Source organism: Panthera leo, chromosome A2, assembly GCF_018350215.1.
Source record: "Panthera leo isolate Ple1 chromosome A2, P.leo_Ple1_pat1.1, whole genome shotgun sequence".
NCBI lineage: Eukaryota > Metazoa > Chordata > Mammalia > Carnivora > Felidae > Panthera > Panthera leo.
In genome coordinates, this window is record NC_056680.1 from 133,232,472 (window position 1) to 133,251,837 (window position 19,366).

The 19,366-nt window shown below is 36.9% G+C and overlaps 1 protein-coding gene across 3 annotated transcripts in view; it reads left to right on the top strand.

Annotated features, from left to right (window-relative positions):
- TES (testin LIM domain protein) overlaps positions 1-19,366 on the top strand; it is a 46,353-nt gene that overhangs the window by 18,365 nt on the left and 8,622 nt on the right. For all 3 annotated transcript variants that reach the window (XM_042922662.1, XM_042922651.1, XM_042922672.1), the window contains 3 exons: positions 6,419-6,504; positions 17,682-17,934; positions 18,821-19,156. In XM_042922662.1, the coding sequence (XP_042778596.1) occupies positions 6,419-6,504; positions 17,682-17,934; positions 18,821-19,156 (675 nt within the window). The remainder of the gene's footprint in view (positions 1-6,418; positions 6,505-17,681; positions 17,935-18,820; positions 19,157-19,366) is intronic.

A 19,366-nucleotide genomic window follows, 5' to 3' on the forward strand; every position in this document is an offset into this window, starting at 1 on the left:
TGTCTCTTTCTTCATTCTTCCTCTTACGTATTTCAAACTTTAGTGAGAGATGCACAGTTTTTGTTCTTATAAGCAAAGAAAAAGATAGAGCAATTTTATTAGAAATGGTTAATAGTAGCTCTTAATCATAATAAATTATCTCTTTGTATTCTCATCTAAGAAATTTGCCAAACTATAAAAGCTGAAGGATACCTCTATTTTTATATTTAAGTCTGGGTTTCTGTGTAACCTAGCCTTTTTCTGGGGGTGGAGGTGGGTATTGCCGTTGTTGACAGAGCTTGGAAAGCAGCCAAAGAACAAAAAATGGAAAACATTTTAAGTTTTTGTGTCACAAATTAATCAAAATGAATTGATTCAGGTGGGGAGAACTTCACAGATCACAGATCAGTTTTCTAAAAGAGCTATGTGCTGAGAGAGATCATTTTTTGGAAATGTAGTTCCTTTGTTCAGAATATTCATTTATATAAACAAGATCTAAAATGCTCTTTAAGAATATAATATGAATATATGTATATATATCATATGTGATAAGTAGGTAAATAGGCATGTACATGTACAGAGAGAGAGAATTTATGTATATTTCATATAATCTACCTTGGTCTGCTTCATTCCAAAATGATTAAAGAAGTCTTAGTAACACTTGCTTGTTTAGTAACCACATATGATTCTTTGCTCCGGAGGGAAATTTGGTTATGAAAACAGCATGAATCAGATGATCTCACCCTGAATGCTGCATAATATCTTCCAGATTCAAATTATCTCCAAATCAACTCAGACCATGTTTGAAATACCAGATGTTCCGTAACCTTCTTTCCTTTTTCTTTAAAGTATCTGACATGCAATAGCCTTTCCTGGGTCAGAAGGGTCACTTGAAATGTTGCCAACCTATCTGGTTACCTGAAATTATGAATACAGAGAAATTGATCTCATTTCTTATCCTAGAATACTAAGCAGGGGACAAGGGGTGTTTGGAGGCACAGATCATGGTAATGTAAGTTCTGGAGCCTATAGTTAAGGATATTTTAAAAATCTTACTTGTCTAGGACTAGCATTTCAGGATAAATACTATAGTCATTTTTATTTTTTCAGTTGACTTTGGTAGGTATTCCTAAAGCCTGACCATAGCTTTTCCAAATATAGTCAATCCAAAGGATCTGTTTTTTTGGACACTGAAGAAGAAAAATTAATCTGTCATATCCTTGTATTGACGCTGGCCAGAATGTGTTACTAAAATTATATGAAGTAAGTAGAGAGCTCTGGGACCTGTGTGCTTATGAAAAACATGTGTTTTTAGGCACCAAGTGTTGATTCTGCAGGGAATACCATATCACATTTGCTACTAAAATGATTACATGTAACAGAACTGTATCTCAGCTCTCAGAACTTAATTTTTTTGTTTCCTATATAAACAACTCCTCCACACTGAATTCCAAAGGATTCTGACCAATAAGAGGCAATGATCTATTAGCTTTCTCAAATGACTACTGTCTATTTAGTGTTTAGATGTTGAGCAGATGACTATGCCGAATAACCAACTCAGGTAAAGTTAATCTGAAACATGATTTACAGTCATAATTTTAGAATTAAAAAGTTTGTTAGAGTTAATCTAACTCAATCCCTTCATTTCATTATCCACATGAGGAAATCCAGAGAAGAAAATGACTTCTGAAATCCCTAGGCCTAGTAGTAACACCTGGGGACCAGACCACAGTTTTCCAACTCCCTTGAGTGCTCTTTCTACATTTTCACAGTTCTCTGTTTAGCCAAGTCGTTCTTGATCATTTCCTTAATACCTGGGATGACTAATTCTCACAACATACTACCTATGAGCACACATATCTTGGTGTTTATATTAGTCCAGGGATCTGGACTTCACTTTCTCAACAGCCAGGTTGCCAGCACTTTCTGGGCCCTCACTCCCCTGCACACACTCTGGGTGTCATCAAGTAACACCTTGTCTGTTCTTACCCCTCACCAAGAATTCTCAAGCGCGGACACCTGGGCAGAGAACAACCTATAAGATCTGGATGCCTGAGAGTAACCACCAAGGCTCTTGAGGAAAGAAGGATGCTAACCAGAGGGTTCAGCCTGTGCTAAGAATAAAGGGGAGGGAAGAAGTCTAGGCAGAAGAGTCCTGGGTCCTGCACTTCAGGGAATCCTCAATACAGAAGTGAAGGAGGGAGAGAAATTGGCTGAGCCCTTAGGGTAAATAGAGTTCCATACTCTTGCACTGGAAGAGCCAGGGAATCTCAGCTTCTGTGACCTCTGACCAAAAAGGTCTGGAATAGGAGAGAAACTGCTCGAGGCAGCTCTGGCTCTGAAACTCATTTTACTATAGAGTGGAATTTGTACACTTGCCTTCACGTGATATGTTTGACTTGGGAAGGGAAGGATAACAGATGCCTAGATGCCTAAGTTGTGGCAGAAACAGAAACGGAAGAAATTTGCCTCATACCAGTAGAAATATGTCTGCTCTGGTACAATTTTATCATATAAATTGGATTTAACAGGATTAGAGAACACATTGCATTCTAGATGTGGAACTAGGCACACACTAGAGTGTGAACCACATTTCTTTGTTATTAGTGGCACTATGCTTTTTTCTCCTAACAGAGGTTTATAAAGAGGGTAAGAATGTGGAAGAAGTTCTCACCCAGTAAGTGGCATGGGTTAGAGATCTTCATTGCTGGGAATCAAGCAGGTTTTTTTATACCTATATATTTATAGCTATAAAAATAATTTCTTTTAATGAAATTCCTCTAGGAAAACAAGTTCATTCCCAGTGTGAAACTTACTAATCATGATAGCTGCGGACAATGGTTTTAAAAACTAGGTGTCTTTTTTATTGTGGGTTTATTTTTAAGTAGAACTGCTTTCATTGAATTGTGGCAGGAGAGTGTATCATACTGCCATGATCTCATTCCACTCTCCTTCATGCTCCTGTTCCCTCTCTATGATACTTTCAGAGTCCCCTCACAACTTGCGTCTGAGTGTTTGGGGAAGATGAAAGTGTGTGTGTGTGTGGAGAGGTGGGAGGGAAACTTTCTTCAGGTGGTCATAAACCGTGGTAGGAGGAACCTGTATGGAGACTTAGCTGGCCTTCCAGGCAAGCCAGAGTGGGTGGAAGAACACGGGAGCAGTGCTTTCTGAGTTCTCCCGGCAGGCTGCAGAGCCATTTTCTCAGATTACTTCTTCTTTCAGAGTCAGGTGTTCTAATCTCCCTGAGGGGTCCCCTCTGTGGCTTGGCCAGCAGAGCTTGAGGGGTGGGTGCTCTTGCTCCCCAACTCCCCACCCAGTGCCTTTCTCTAGTGCTTCTTCCTTACCAGTCTCATCCTTGGAAGATTATTTTTTCCTTGGGAAAAGGAAAAGATGAGGTGAAAACAAAACCCCACTCTGCCTGTGGCAAGTCTGGTCCTATCACCTTTTGAGTGCTCTGAGGTGTCCCTGCTCTAACAATTCCCGCTTCTGCCACAGACCTTCGCATAACTGTCCCCTCACCTTGAATGTGCTTCCTCCCCCTCCCCCTCCCCACTGAGTTAGGAGCCGCTCATCCTTTCAGCGCAGTTCAAGCAATATTTGTTCAAAACAGCCTTCCTAACCTTCCTGACAGATTCATATCTTCCCGATCTAGAGCGCTCAGGCACCTGCATTTGTAGCCCTTTCCCTTTAAACAGAGATGGGCCAGGAAATCTTTGGAAGCCGCAGGGAAGTTCCACCAAGGCACTGAGTGGAGGGCCTGCCACACATGGGGTGTGAGATCAGCGTGCTGTTGACTAGCTGCACAGCCAGGGCAGAACTGCTCTCTTGATTTTCCTTTCCCGGCCTCTTACACCAGGGGGGATGTCCAGGCCTGTCCAGCAGTAAGAGCATGTGGGCCACTTTAAAAGACATGTTCATGAAACATCACCAGTTCTAATAATCCTAATAGATAAACTGATAACTATTTTAAGAGGAATGAAAAGCAGGTAGGAAGGAAACAATTTGGCCCTTTCCAATGCTGACTTTATGTTGGCAATGAACTACGCTGGGCCTTACTGTCATATCTCTGCTGACCAAGTAGGGTTCTGGTTATATTAGCTAAGCTTCCAAAATTCATTCAGAATTCGAGAACGAGATGGTATTTTTCCACTGTGCTTGCTGTATTTTATTAAGGCCAGTGTTGCTCAGACCAGGTGATTCAGATTTGAAGGCAGGTAAGAATTTGTTCATTATTAATTTAATTCCATATGTGTGTGCATATATCTGTCATGAGATAAATGTATTTCTTACTGTGAATGATGCACAGGAGAGTTTAGAAGCAGCTGATTTGAGCTAAGCTATGTGATTAAGTCTTAATAACGTCATCTTAATTTTCATGTGGGAGCAGAGTTTGGCAGGAGATGAATGGAACACCGTATGAAGGAAATCCATACACCAGGTGGATTCAGGATTCTTAACTCTCCTGTAATGGAAAACTTGAAAGAGCTTGAAAAAGAATACACTTTTTTAGATTTGCTGTTCATTTTAGTCTGGATATCGTAATGGAGAAAATTCTTTAATTACATTCCTTACAAAAGACCAGAAAATTCAAATAATCCGTTCCTCTCTCTCTTTTGCTTAACCCATTTTACTTCCATAGTATGAGCTGTGATCACTAGCGACAAGGAAACAATTTAATTCCTTAAAATAATAATAATAATAAAGTGCCATCTAGTATTAAAGTATATAATTTCAACATCTTTTGAAAATTGGTAATGGGGCATGGCAAAGGTGATGAAATTTAGTTAATACTGGACAGTTTGAGATGGTCTGACTTAAAAGTAATGTGGGTTCCCCTGAGCAGCTGGGTAGATCTTCGTTACGGTAAGAGGATGTGGTCATTTTCTTCAGAGAAAAAAAGGAAGGGCTTCATCTAAACTTCAGGGCATGGTCAGACTGAGCTTTCAAGGAACAAATTACAGTGTGGTTTAGATTACGTAGCAAAAACACAACTTGGCAAAGTTACAAAAGGGTGCCATGGTAGAAAATCTATTGTTTGTCCAGCTTGAACTCTTACCCCAGGCACTAGCTGCTAAGGAATTTGTCGGGAGTCACTGATGTGATAATTTAAAACAGAGTAGCCTGGTCGCTGGTGATTTGCCGATGGGATGATATAAAGTGGGCTGATCTTTAATATCAATAGTTGGGTAAAAGAGCTTACATTGCCTTCTTGGGTCCTTCCCTCATCTGCACTCTTTCCTCTTTTGTTTATTAAGTCATGTCTCAGTAAGTTCCCAAGGATTGTTGTTTATTGTGATTAAAAAATAGATTGTTATAATTAGGGCAGTAGTACACCCCCTCTATTCCCACCCCAGGCATAAAAGCACAGGCTTTGGTGTCAGAAAGACCTGGACTCAGATCACTTCTCTACCATTTATTTACATGTTGGTCTTAAGCAAGTTCTGTAACCTTCCTGAATTTCAGTTATCATCTCTAAAATAGAGAATAATATTGCTTATGAGATTTTATAAGGTTTTGATAAGTGCTTACCTCTATTCCTTGCATTCAACATATGTTATTGCTATTATACTTATAAATAATAACATTTTGAATATACTCAATATAGAAATAATGAACAAAATTGACCATATGTTAATAAAATAAATGAATAATAAATAATAAATGAAATAAAATTATTTGAATCATAATTCCTAAAGTCTTTTTTATATTCCTTGTTTGCTAAAAAAAATATGTCATTTGGGGACAGGCTTGCTTCCCAAGCTCTGGCTCTTCAACTCCCTGTTCCTATTGCATACAGGGCATTTAGTGACCAAAGAAATAAATTCATGACTTTTTGCAACTTGCAGTATTTGTAGTCCTCTAAACAGTTGTATTCTGATGCTTTTCCTTTCATGAAAAAATCAGTAAGAATACAAGGTATGTTGCGTAGGTATTTGGAGTCCCCATATCCATACCTAAGTGTCCTCATTGACCAAACAATGTGATACTCATAAAAGATTTGTTTGAAACTTCTATCAACAGGACTGGTCATATGTGGAATTTAAGAATCAAAACAGATAAACGTAGGGGAAGAGAAGCAAAATTAAGATAAATACAGAGAGGGAGACAAACCATAAGAGACTCTTAAATGCAGAGAACAAACTGAGGGTTGCTGGAGCAGTATTGGGTGGGGGGAATGGGCTAAATGGGTAATGGGCATTAAGGAGGACACTTGTTGGGGTGAGCACCAGGTGTTATATGTAAGTGATGAACCAGTAAATTCTATTCCTGAAGTCATTATTACGCTATGTGTTAGCTAACTTGGATTTAAATTTTAAGAAATCTTAAAAATTTTTAATTAAAAAAAAACAGGAGTGGTTAGTAGAATTAGAAGGACAGTTTATTGAATTTTTCAGATTTTTAAAAAATGTTATAACACACATTGTTTTCTACTTAACAGATGGGCTTAGGTCATGAGCAAGGATTTGGAGCTCCCTGTTTAAAATGCAAAGAAAAATGTGAAGGATTCGAACTACACTTCTGGAGGTAATGTTTTGAAAATGACAGCCACATTAGTAATTTCTGCTCTTTGGCACTGCTTCCTCAGACAGTGGAGATCTCTTATAAATTCTCTAGCATGGTTGTTAAGTTGTAGATCTGTCATATTCTTTTCTAAAAAATAAAGGCTAAAGCTATTCTGTTTTCCTACCATTAAGTGTGACTGAGCTAATTGGACCATTGTAACTATATTTGAAATTGTTTATTTGCTGTCCTTCAGATTTCCTATGAGTCTAGAATACTGAATTTATGTCTCTTTCCTGAGTGGCAGATAAGTTTATGGTAATCTTCTAGGACTGTTTATTAATTATAATTCTTTTCTTAAAAATTGATAACTTTGCACATTTTACCTATATATTTGCAATAAACAATAAATATGATTAAGCACTCATGTGCTGGTTGTCAGGACATAGACTGGTATCTAAGGACTCTTCGAAATTTTTAGCTTTAACACTTGAATTAAAAAAATAATTCATTGCCATCATTGGCTTGTATCAAGTTCAAATATATGGAGGACAAATGTTGGTGGATCAAAATGTGAATTTTGTGTAGATCTTATTTACATATTTTAAAGTAATAGTGTATGTTATATAAACCTAAAAATTGGTATTTTAAACCTGTTCTTATGAAGAATGTAAATTTTGTTCATCAATGGCTGTCAAGACTATAATGGTAGTTGATCTAAGTCTGTTCAAATTAGAATCAGCACATCATTGTTAGAAGAAAAACGTTAAAGTGATCAACTATACATTATTAGGATGTCAGATGCCTGGTTAGAATAAATCTTACTCGAGAACAATTTCTGTGCTGCATATTTCCATGGAAAACTCCCTAGAATAAAAAATTTCATCAGCTATTGGGATTGTGTACAATGTAAGTTATAGGAGAATATAAACAATTAAAATTTGAGATATTAGGTTCTTTTAAAAGCTACTTTATTTAGCAAGTTTTAGGAAACAACGGCAGTTGTTTCAAATAATGAAGGTAGTGGAAACCTCAGCCCGTGCAGAAATGATGGTACAGTTCTTTATTTGTAGGGAGCTAAAATTTTTCAGGGAGTTTTTTAATTACAAGACTTTCATGGCTCTTCCCTGTGCCGCCTTTTTAAGGGACATAGAAGTTAGGCAACATGTCTGTTGTGGTTTTGAAACGTTAAGTCACTAGACACAAAATAGTTTTCATGGACTAGAATATTTCAGCTCCTGATGTGCACACCATTCAGTGGTGCTCGCAGTGGGCTGTGGAGAGAGTTGCAGTGCCCTCTGCTGGGCATGGTTCTAACTGTACAATCTTTAAAAATCTTAAAAAATCTTTAAAAACCTTTTTAGTTTGACCATACAGTTGCCAAAAACTGCTAATGAGATTTTTAAAGCTCATTCCTAAGTGATAGCATCTTTTCTCTAAAGCAGAAGGTTGGTTTAGAGTAATTATTGTTTGTGCTATATTATTTTTTTATTACAGATCACTATAATCTGAGATTTTCAGATTTAAAAAAATGTCAGAGAAGAGCAGATTTCTGTGGCATGAAAATCACTTTTTAATTTTAATTTTTTTCATTTACTTACCTTGATAGACTCTGAGAATCTGTTAAGAGCCATAAAAGACTATGGTTTTGCCACAGCCTCCAACCTAGCTTGAGTTTATATGCTTCATCCAGGTGATATTACTTAGTAAATCCGTCTTCTTCCTGGCATGAATCTGGACACATCTCTCCCTCAGAATTCTTGGTAATTCTCTGAATTTTTCACCACAGCTGGAAGGCTGGAGGGCAGGTGCTTTTGACCTCCAGATAGCCATTTTCAGTATAGTCTTTGAAGTAAAAGTCTGGTTGTCTTGAGTGTAATGAAGATCCCAGGTCTGGTCCAAGGCCACAGACTGCTGTGACTGCAGTGGACATGGAGTCCCAGGATCCTGTCCACTTAGCTTCTTCCTCTATCTTCATGATAACCCTTGACTTCTAGGACTCTAAGGGCTTCATGGGGCACATTGTGAAAATCAGAGCTAAATTATTCTCCACATTTTACCAGCCTGACTTCTATTCAGCCACAAGAATGGTCTTGAAAATGGATACTGTTGTGTACTTCCCAATAGCTTAAGAACCCTCACTGCTTTCTACTCCTGCTTGCTTGTCCAGTCTCCTCTCCCACTTCTCTTCCAAGTAGCCTCTGTTTTAACTGCTGAGATATATGCTGCTCCCTGGAATTTGTGTGTTTTTTGGTATGTTTCCGTCAGCTAGAAAAACCCTACATTTCACTATGATGAAACAAAAGTCCTTCCTATTCTTCAAGTCTCTGTCAAGCATTACCTCTGAGAACTCTTCCTTGATCCCTGTATTAGCTCAGGTTTCCATAGCAAAATACCATAGACTGGGTGGCTTAAACAACAGATATTTATTGTCTTCTAGTTCTGGAGACCAGAAGTTCAAGAAGTTCAGTATCGGCATGGTTGGGTTCTGGTAAGAAACCTCTTCCTGGTTTGCAGATGGCCAGCTTCTCTCTGTGTCCTCACATGTCCTTTTCTCTGTGCATGCATATGGAGAGAGAAAGATATCTTCTCTCTTCTTCTTGAAGGCCGCCAGTCCTATCAGATTAGGACCCGACTCTTATGACCTCATTTAACTTTATCTTCTAAAAGCTCTATCTACAAATACAGTCACATGGAGGGTTAGAGCTACAACATATGAATTTGGGGGGACACAATTCAGTCCTTACCACCCTCTTCCTACTTCTGCATACCCCCAAGTAAAGGGTCATTTTTGGCCTTGGCACCTTATATATTTGTAGGAGCCAGCAAATAAACAAGACCTTACTGTCTTCATCATTCAGATTTCCTGTTGGCATCTTCCATTGCTGGGGACAAGGTAGCCCACTGCTGCAGTCCTTAGGGGTCAGCCTCCTATAGCATGGCCCAGGGTACCATGCAGAAGGGTGCGGAATGAATGTAGAGAGTGAATGGAAGAGATTCAGTAGGCATGGCTGCCTGTCAAGGTGTGTCACAACAGTTATAAAAAACTAAAAATAAATTCTTAAACTTATGGAAGTTTAGAGTAAAACTTGGAACTCAGTTAGCCAAACCTCATTTTATAGATCAATGACCTAAAACCCAAGGAAGTTAAAATGACTTATTTGAGCCTATTAATTATTAATAAGAAATATAATTTATAAAAATTTCCTATGTGTCACATGCTAATAAGCACTTGTAATGATTTTCTATGCTGCACAACAAATTACTCCAAATTAGCAGGTTAAAACAACACCTGTTAATTGACTAAACATCCATTTATGCGTTAGGTCAGAAGTCAAGGCAGGCTTAACTGGATGCTCTGCTTAGGATTTCAAAAGGCTGAAATCAAGGTTTTGGCCAGATTGAGGTCTAATCTGGAAATTGGGAGAAGAATCTGCTTCCAGACTCATTTGTAATGTTGGTAGAATTCATTTCCTTCATTTCCTGTGGTTGTAGGCATGAGATCCCTGTTTGTTTGCTGGCTGTCAGTCAGGGGCTGTTCCCAGCTTTTAGAAGCCACTCACATTCCTTGGCACATGGCCATCTCTGTCTTCAAAGTCAATAATGTGCTTGGAATCCTTTCTGTGCCTTAAATCTCTCCGACTTCCTCTTCTGCTCCCAGCCAGAGAAAACTTACATTTTTTAAGGGCTCATGTGATGAGATTTGGCACACCTAGATAATTTCTCTTTGCTATACCATAGTAACATAATCATGAGATTAACACCAGAGAATGCAGGTCATAGGGGCTGTCTTAAACTTCTGCTTATCATAGCACTTTACGTACTTGTTTGTTACTAATCTTCATACTATCCTTTGGGATAAGTGATAGTATTCCCATTTTATATATGAGAAATCAAACACTTAGGGAAGTTAAATGACTTACCAAAGGCAAGGCTTATAGGTGGCAGAGCTAGAATTTGGACTCAAAGCTTGCCAAAACCTTCCTCCTCACCATCTCTCTAGACAGCAGAACAGAAACTAGAACCCATGTTTACACGCTCATGACCAGTGAACTTTGGACTGCACCAGGCTCTCTTCTCTACAGTGTGGTGCTTTTGTGACATATATGTCTTTTTTGGACAATGATGCTTTATCTGTGAGCACTCTCTTTCTTCACTCCATCAATAATTACAAAACTAGGGGAAAATAAAAGGTTGAGGATGCCTGATACTTACCAAATAAGAGCTATACTATCTTCTGGACACACTGTCAAGTAAAAGTAATATTTAGAGCTAACAAATATTTATGAAATGTTAAGATGCAAACCCAAGATTTCAAGTTTATAATCAATTATTTCATATGAAAGTATAGTAATATTATTTGGAATAATAGATCATTTATTACATAAGCAATAAAATTATTCTTTTGTCTTATCTTCCATAAATCCATCTAATAAAACAGTAGCATCTTAAAAGAAAAATGTTACTTGAATATAGCATACATCTGTTCAGAGAATTTCCGATTGGCTTAGGGCTGGCTGAAAACTAAAAATTCCACACCATAAATGGATTAATCCTTGTGTTGAATTCTGTAACAAGAGGCCCATGCTTAAGTCCATATAAGTATATCCCTCTTATAAACGGGCAGCTTCCAGCCCTTTTAAAATATGGTTTGTAGTAGTGCCATGACCATACCTTTAAATCATTGTGAGTGCTGGCAGCATGTCAGAGCACTCCAGTTGCTACTACTTGCCTTGTAAAAACAAAAAAATATATATATATTTTACAAATAGTGATACAAAAATAATTTCTCTTTGGGGTTGGGGATGGAGGATAGTTTCTTGCCTGCTTTCAGCGTGAAACTGTAAATCTATGTATTTTTCTGAGGCAGTACCTTTGGTACAGTTTGGCATTCCCTCTCCTGGATTTAGCTCAAGAAATCTGAAGTTGTAATGTAAAAATTTGAGTTTACAGTCCTGATTTGTCATTCATATTAACCTTTGCGTGTGTATGTCTTAACACGCTCAACTTTTTTTTTACAAAGAACTTTTTCATACAAATAATCCTCCTCCCCTTCTCACTCTCTCAGACTACATTTGCATCTTTTTAAAAAGTCATAAAAAATATCATTTTAAATAATCTTGATTCTGAATTCACCTCCCTTCTTTCTTCCCCCACATAACTTTTATTAACATCCTATGGAGAATTTGGGGACAAGTGCTCTAGGACAGTTTAGAAGATTTAGAGATTTGGCGACTGTGCTAAGTATGGTAACTGACTTACAACTCCCCCCCAAAACTGCTATCAAATAAATGTAGTAAACAGGCTATCTGTCTGCATATATCATCAAAAATTACTGGTGGAGCATCTGAGGAAAGGTACTAAACAAACCATACATGTTTGTACATACCCCAGCAACGTGAGTACTGTGCTCACCCATGCCATTGTTGTCTTGTTATAAGTTGGCATAAAACCAGTTTTTTAAAGTTCTTCATTTTCTTAAGGATGGAATCTGCGTTATTTCAGGTTGAAATTAATTATGTGATAAATATCCTACTCATTCTTATGCTTTTTCTTGGATACCAAGAAAATCCCCCAATTCCTCAACAGAATTTTCCTCTCAATTAACTTACAGGATGTCTTCCTAATGAGTTTAAAAGTTCCTAAAAGATATTTGTAAAAACAAGGTTTTCCAATTTAAATATGGGTGATTCAAATGTAAAACACTGTAGACTAAAAACCCCCAAAATTAATTATTAAAAAAAAATTTAAACTAGTAAATAGCATAGATTTAAGTATTAAATAGCATACGTTTCTGTAATGCATAGTTCCTGGCACCTGGCCCAGATTTTATAGGTTTCTTTCTTGAATTGTGGTTTGTGGCTATCCCTTTTTGTTGTAAAAATGGAGCTCCAGGGTAAGGGGTCTGGAAGAGTTGTGGTCACTCCAGCTGTTGTCATGATGACAACTCTAACTGAAAAACCATCCCACCCCTGCTGAGTCACATTCCTGCCAAGTGCTCTTTACCACAGACCACCATGTTGCGGCAAGGATGCAGATGGGGTTTATAATGTACTTGTGATTTTAAAAGCTATCATGAATCAATCAGGTTTTCCCCACTTTGAAAGCTGAAAACTTCTTTTTCCTGCTGCTATTGGTATATTGCTTTAACCGATTTTACTTGCTTAATAAGGTATGTTGGGTTGGTGAGGGGTGGATGGGGAAAATATATAGAGTCTCAGAATGTAAATCTCCCAAAAATAGCTGATATAAGTAATAAGAAAAAGTATAGAGATGGCTCTTATATCATTGGTTAATATACCTTTTTATGTATAACATTTTCGTAGTAAATATAATTTATTTACTCATGTTACAGTTTGTCATAGCTTGTGAATTAAAAACCAGAAGGCTTTTTTTTTTCAGGTGCTTTTTTGTCTTTCAAATTCTAAAATCTAGTTCCCCTTATTTTCTGGTGTACATGTTGTTCTGGAGTAGAACTGGATAATAAACATTTCCAGAGGAAATCCATACCTTTCATCACATATCCTTGTAACATTATTACTTCCTCCGATAGTCAGTCACTTTACTAATTATTAGGATGCATGCTATAGTTCACAGCCATATAAGGATCTATTTATCTATATTAGGAACTAAATTCCCACCCTGCCATTTTCCCCTCAGTAAAGTATGATTTTAAACTTGATCCAAAAGTAATGTGATGGTTTTATAAATAATTATATCATTTTTGTTAACTGACGAACAAGAATGAAGAACATACTGTAATAGAACAATATACTCCTTTCCACTGGGTGGGAGTATGAGATAACCAGATATAAGAGTCTTTTATAGCTGAACTAGAATCTGCAGACTCTTCAGATGCTTACCAAATAAAGATTTCTGACCAATTTGTGCACAAGGAAATTAGTTTGCCCCCCTAGCTTTCATATCTCTGACTCTGTCCCTCTCTGTCTCAATCTCTTTCTGGGACTGCACAGGTCAGATCTGATATTTTTGGTTTGGACACCTCACCTTAAGAAAACAGGACACAAAAATCTGTAATTATTTAATAATTTGTTATCTAGTAAAGAGATCAATCTAGTAAATATTAGTTGTTTTTCCTAGTTTTTTTGGTGTAGAGAAATCCAATTTTATTCATTTTAAATCCAGAATGCTTCTTAAACTCTTACTGATGTTAATACATTTGTTTGATCAATCATTGCATCTGTGATTAACAACGGTTTAACTTTTCCTTTCTGATGAATCCTTATAACTTCTATTTGATTTTTCTTACTTCTCTGATTAGTACCCACAGGACTGTGAATGAAATGATGGCAAGGTTGCTTCCTTGCTTCACATCCTAAAATGAATGCACTCATGATGTGTGCTGAGTTTGAGCTTTTTTCCAGAAACCCTTCCTAAAATCCTGTCTAGTTTCCTTCTATAGCTAAAATGAATAAACAAAATATAATCAGAAGGGATGTTGAAATGTACTGAATGTTTTTTTTTCCTGCATCTTACAAGAAGCAAACATTTGCTTTATTAGTTTCTGCTATTATCTTTATTTTCCTTCCATGTACTTCAGGCTTATTTTTTCTAATTTTTTTTAACTTCCTGAGTTAATTAATTTTATTCTCTCTTCTTTCTAACTTGAGCATGTTAGCTGTCCCTTTTCTCCTAAGCACCCCTTTAGTTGTGTTCTGCATTTCAAGAAGTAATAGTTTTGTTTTCTTTTTTACCAAAAATGCTATTTCTTTTCATTTCTATTGTGATTGTTTCAATATTAAATTTTTTAGGAGTCTTTTAAAAGTATTTTCTTTTTTTTAAGTTTATTTATTTTGAGAGAGAGACAAAAAGAGAAAGAGAGAGAGATCAGGGGAGGGGCAGAGAGGGAGGGAGACAGAGAATCCCAAGCAGGCCCCATGCTGTCAGCACAGAGCCTAATGTGGGGGTCAAACCCACGAACCGTAAGATCGTGTCCTGAGCTGAAGTCAGATGCTTAACTGAGCCACCCAGGCACCCCAAAATTACTTTCTAGTTACTTTTTTGCTGTTGATGTCTAGCATAATTATATTCTGTTCAGATAATATGGTTGATGGTGATTCCTTGGGCATTTATTTTTTTATTTATTTTTTAAATGTTTATTTATTTTTGAGAGAGAAACAGAGCGTGAGTGGGGGAGGGGCAGAGAGAGAGGGAGACGCATAATCCGAAGCAGGCTTCAGGCTCTGAGCTGTCAGCACAGAGTCTGATATGGGGCTTGAACTCATGAACCATGACATCATGACCTGAGCTGACGTCAGAAACTCAACTGACTGAGCCATGCAGGCGCCCCCTCCTGGGCATTTGAGACTTTGTCTATGGTACAGTATGTGTTCAGTTTTCTGAAGTGTTTCAAATGTTCCCCAAAAGAGTGTGTTCCCCAGTCACTGGATAAGATATTTTTTATGTGTCTGCTTGATCAGGCTTATTGTGTTTCTCAAATCTTTATTTCTAATTTTTTAGCATTACTATAATAAGTTTGTCTATTTCTTAAAGTTTTGGTGTCTTGCTTATATAATTTGAATTTAGGTTATTAGACTATATTAATTTTAGAATCGTTACATCATAGAGGTGGTTTTAAACTTCTGTCACTATGTAGGCACACTCTTTACTACAGATTAAATGAAAGCATTAAAGTCCAAAGTGCATGATTTTAATATAGGTGCCTAACTTACTTTTTGTTGGTATTTGCCTGATGTATCTTTTTACATCTTTACACTTTCATCCTTTCTGTGTCCTTAAATTTTAAGTGTTTCTTCCGAGTTGTGTATAGTTTGATTTTGTTGTATTATCCAGCCTGAAATCCTTTGTCTTTTAACTGGAGAATTGAGTCTGTTTATTGTGACTTTTGGTATATTTGGATTATATCAACCATCTTAATTTGTGCTTTCTAAATGTCCTAATGTCCTAAGTTTCTTTTTTCCTCCTCTCTTACTGCCTTCTGTTTAATTAATTGAGTTTTATATTGTCATTCCATTTTCTCTATATGTTTGAAATTATATGTAGTATTTCCTTCTTTAGTTTTCTAGATAGTTTAAAACACATGCTTTAACAACATCTAATGTTAATCTACATCTTCAATATCTTCCTGAACAATGTAAGAATATTCGAATGGCTTTTAAAACTCTCACCTCCTCCCTCTGATTTATATATTCTTTTTGCCCTATATTTACTTCCAGCTTAGGTTTTTAACACCACAAAGTCTCTCTACTTCACTGTTTTCCTCTGTCACCTTCTCCAGCTTCTGCTTCTTTGCCAGACTCCTTCCTTCCTCCAGTCCTCTACCTTTTCCCTCTATTCTTGCCCAGGAGATGAAAGTGATCTATTCAACTTATATGCAAATGTGTCATACCCTGACTCCCAAATTTATATTTTCTACCAGGCTACAGTTTTTAACACTAGATCTCTATATCCTACAATCTACTTGATACCTTTATACTGTTTCATAGGCATTTCAAACTTTTCAGTAGTTGAATTTTGGAGGACTTTCATCAACCTTCCCCTAATACCTAAGATCTATTCTTCTTTTACATTTATTGTCTTAATAAGTTACATTTCTTCTACCAGCTTACTCATCTTGGAAACCTGGGTTCGTTTTTTGACAGACTGGGCCTTCCCTTTACCATCACTACATCCAAATGAACCACAAAGTTTAGTCAGTTTTACATTCAAGGAGATCTTAAATCTGTTACTTTTTTTTTTAATCTGCACTGTTAAATACTCTAGTCCAAGCTATAACACATCTTATGTAGACTACAACAATAACCATCCAAGATATAAATTCCACTTGTGAAGTAGTCCCTGTTACTTAGAACCATGCCATTGCAAACCGGATGCACCACTGACATGTTAATTGGTCTCCCTACTTCCAATTATGTCTACGCCTAATCCATTCTCCATATTATAAGTATTACAGTTTTTGAAAATGATAGATCTAATTGTGTTATCCATTACCTAAAAGCCTTCAGTGCCTCCTGCTTATTCTTATAGTGAAAGCCAAATTCTTTAATGTATCCTACAAGTCCCTGCATGATCTCATGCCTGCCTACCTCTCCAACCTTGTCACTCCCCATTTATTTACCTCACTGCAATCATACCAGCCCTCTCAGACCATGGGACCTAAGGGCACAAGCTCTTTCCTAATTCAGGACCACCACAAATACTCTTTCTACTCAATATTTGGAGGCTTTTCTTCTTCTTTCTTTACCCCATCTCAAACACACACACACACACACACACACACACACACATATTTCATGCTTGTTTTATACATCCTTCAGACCTCAACCTAAATATATTACTTTCTTATGGAATATTGTTTTTATGGAGCCCTTTTCTCACCAGTTCCAAGTCAAAATTATACCCTATCAAAGTGCCTTGTACTTTTCTTTCCTATCACAAATGCAGTAATAGGGCATATCAATAAAGTACATTGTTTAGACATGGACACTCATATATGTTGCATTAAAGAATGATTACCTGCTAGACCAGATTGGGGAGGGGGAGCGGTGTCTTTCATTTAGTGGTATCTTTCATTTCATTTCTTGAAAAGTCCAGAGACTTTCATTTATCTTTTTTTTTATACATAAGAAAGCACATAGTAAGTGGTCACTGAGTGTTTGAAGAAGTAAAAGAAAGGAAAGGAAAGAAAGAGAAAGGAAAAAGGAAACAGGAAATGAAAAAGGAGAGGAAAGGAAATAGAAAGGGGACAGGAAAGGAAATGAGGAAAGCTAAAGCTAAATCTAGGATAATAGTCCTTAATCAGAAAAGTTATATCAGCCTCCCTCTCACTTAAAAAAAAAACAAAAAAACAAAAAACTTGGGTAATGACTATGAAATAAATGTTACCATGCAATAAAATATGAAACCTCTTTCTATGATAATGTTTTGGTGATTTTATTTACTTATCTATTTAAGAAAATGAGGAATGTTCAGACATGCCCCCTTGAGCATACACTTAATCAAAACCCAACTTTTTAAGGTTTTATAAAGTGAAGGTACATTTTTATGTTTCCTTGCTTAAATTTATGGATAGGTACTTAGAATCCCCACCCAGTGGCTTGCCTTTCTGTACCATTATATGGAATGCATATAAAAGTATTTTATAAACTATAAATATTTGAGTATATTTACTTATTGATTAGGTATAATTAGTTATTGCTTACTTATCTCCAAACTTATAGAAAAATATGTCGTAACTGCAAGTGTGGCCAAGAAGAGCATGACGTCCTCTTGAGCAATGAAGAGGATCGAAAAGTGGGAAAACTTTTTGAAGACACCAAATATACCACCCTGATTGCCAAGCTAAAAACAGATGGAATTCCCATGTATAAACGCAATGTTATGATACTGACCAATCCAGTTGCTGCCAAGAAGAACGTCTCCATCAATACAGTTACCTATGAGTGGGCTCCTCCTGTCCAGAATCAGGCATTGGTAAATAATAAGGGGAAGGGCCATCTCTTTGTTAAATTCTGAGGCTACTTATTTAGGGCAATCCTTTAGTGAGCTAATCAACCCCAAGTCCATTATTTTTCTGCGGTTCTCATTACTTTAACTTCCAGCTGCTATTGGTTTTTTAAAACTAAGATTAGATACTTCATAGAATTTCTTGACTACTTAGATATGTTAATCTTTTTGAGAGAATGGTCTGACATTCTTAATAATTAGATGAAAACAGATGTTTTGTATAAATCTAGTAACTTCTAGCTTACTCTTGAGAAGATTTCTCTTAAGATAGCGAAGAATATGTAAAGAATAGAATTTTCTGTCATTTTTTTTAGAATGAAACAATGTTAAGCAGTATATTTTACTATGTAAGGCCAAAAAAGGGCAATTTTGTGTCAAACTCCCTTTACTGTTAATAACAACTAAATATGACATTTGGAAGTCTTTTAAGAAGATTAGTTAAAATCATTCAAGTGAACCTTGTGATAATATTTTTTATAATGGTGAAAACACTGTTGATCTATACAGGCCATTCTAAACATCTAAACGTGCCTTCTAAAAATTGATGTTCTCTTGCAAATATACATTTGTATATTTAGCTCAAGTAGACATTAGTAAGCAAAATCTTTTATAAGCTGAAAAAAAGCTTTCATATCATGGAGAAAAAATGTGTTTATTTTTACTGAACTAAATCTATTTGCTGTACCTTTTTTGAATGTGTTTTCATCTCAACATATTTATACTACGAAGACTGTTACAAATGGATAAAACACTTTTCTTTCTTAAATAACTCGCTTCTGATGTGTATTATAAAATATTGCTTGTCTAATGGCCAGACCATCTCCCAGTTAACACTGGTCTCCTTGTGGCTCAGGCCAGGCAATACATGCAGATGCTGCCGAAGGAGAAGCAGCCCGTGGCAGGCTCAGAGGGGGCACAGTACCGAAAGAAGCAGCTGGCAAAGCAGCTCCCTGCACACGATCAAGACCCTTCAAAGTGCCATGAGTTGTCTCCCAAAGAGGTGAAGGAGATGGAACAGTTTGTGAAGAAATATAAGAGTGAGGCTCTGGGAGTAGGAGATGTCAAACTTCCCCGTGAGATGGACACGGAAGGCCCCAACAGAATGCTCCTCCCTGGAGGGGACAGAAGCACCACGGCAGCAGTGGGGGCCATGGAGGGCAAATCGGCCGAACACAAAAGAACTCAGTATGTAAGTAGAGACGTCACACCATTGGCTCAATTGGTGTATTTACTGGTTATTTCCCTTTCTTTGAACATTTTTTTGAGGAGCCATTCCTCTGTTTTCCAAAAGGGTAGGTGAAGGAAATAAATTAAAATTCAGTTTAGGTTTATTTTAGCAAATCATCATGTTGGAAACCTCTGTCTAAAGCGAGGTTTTCTGATTATCTGTTGCCAAGGA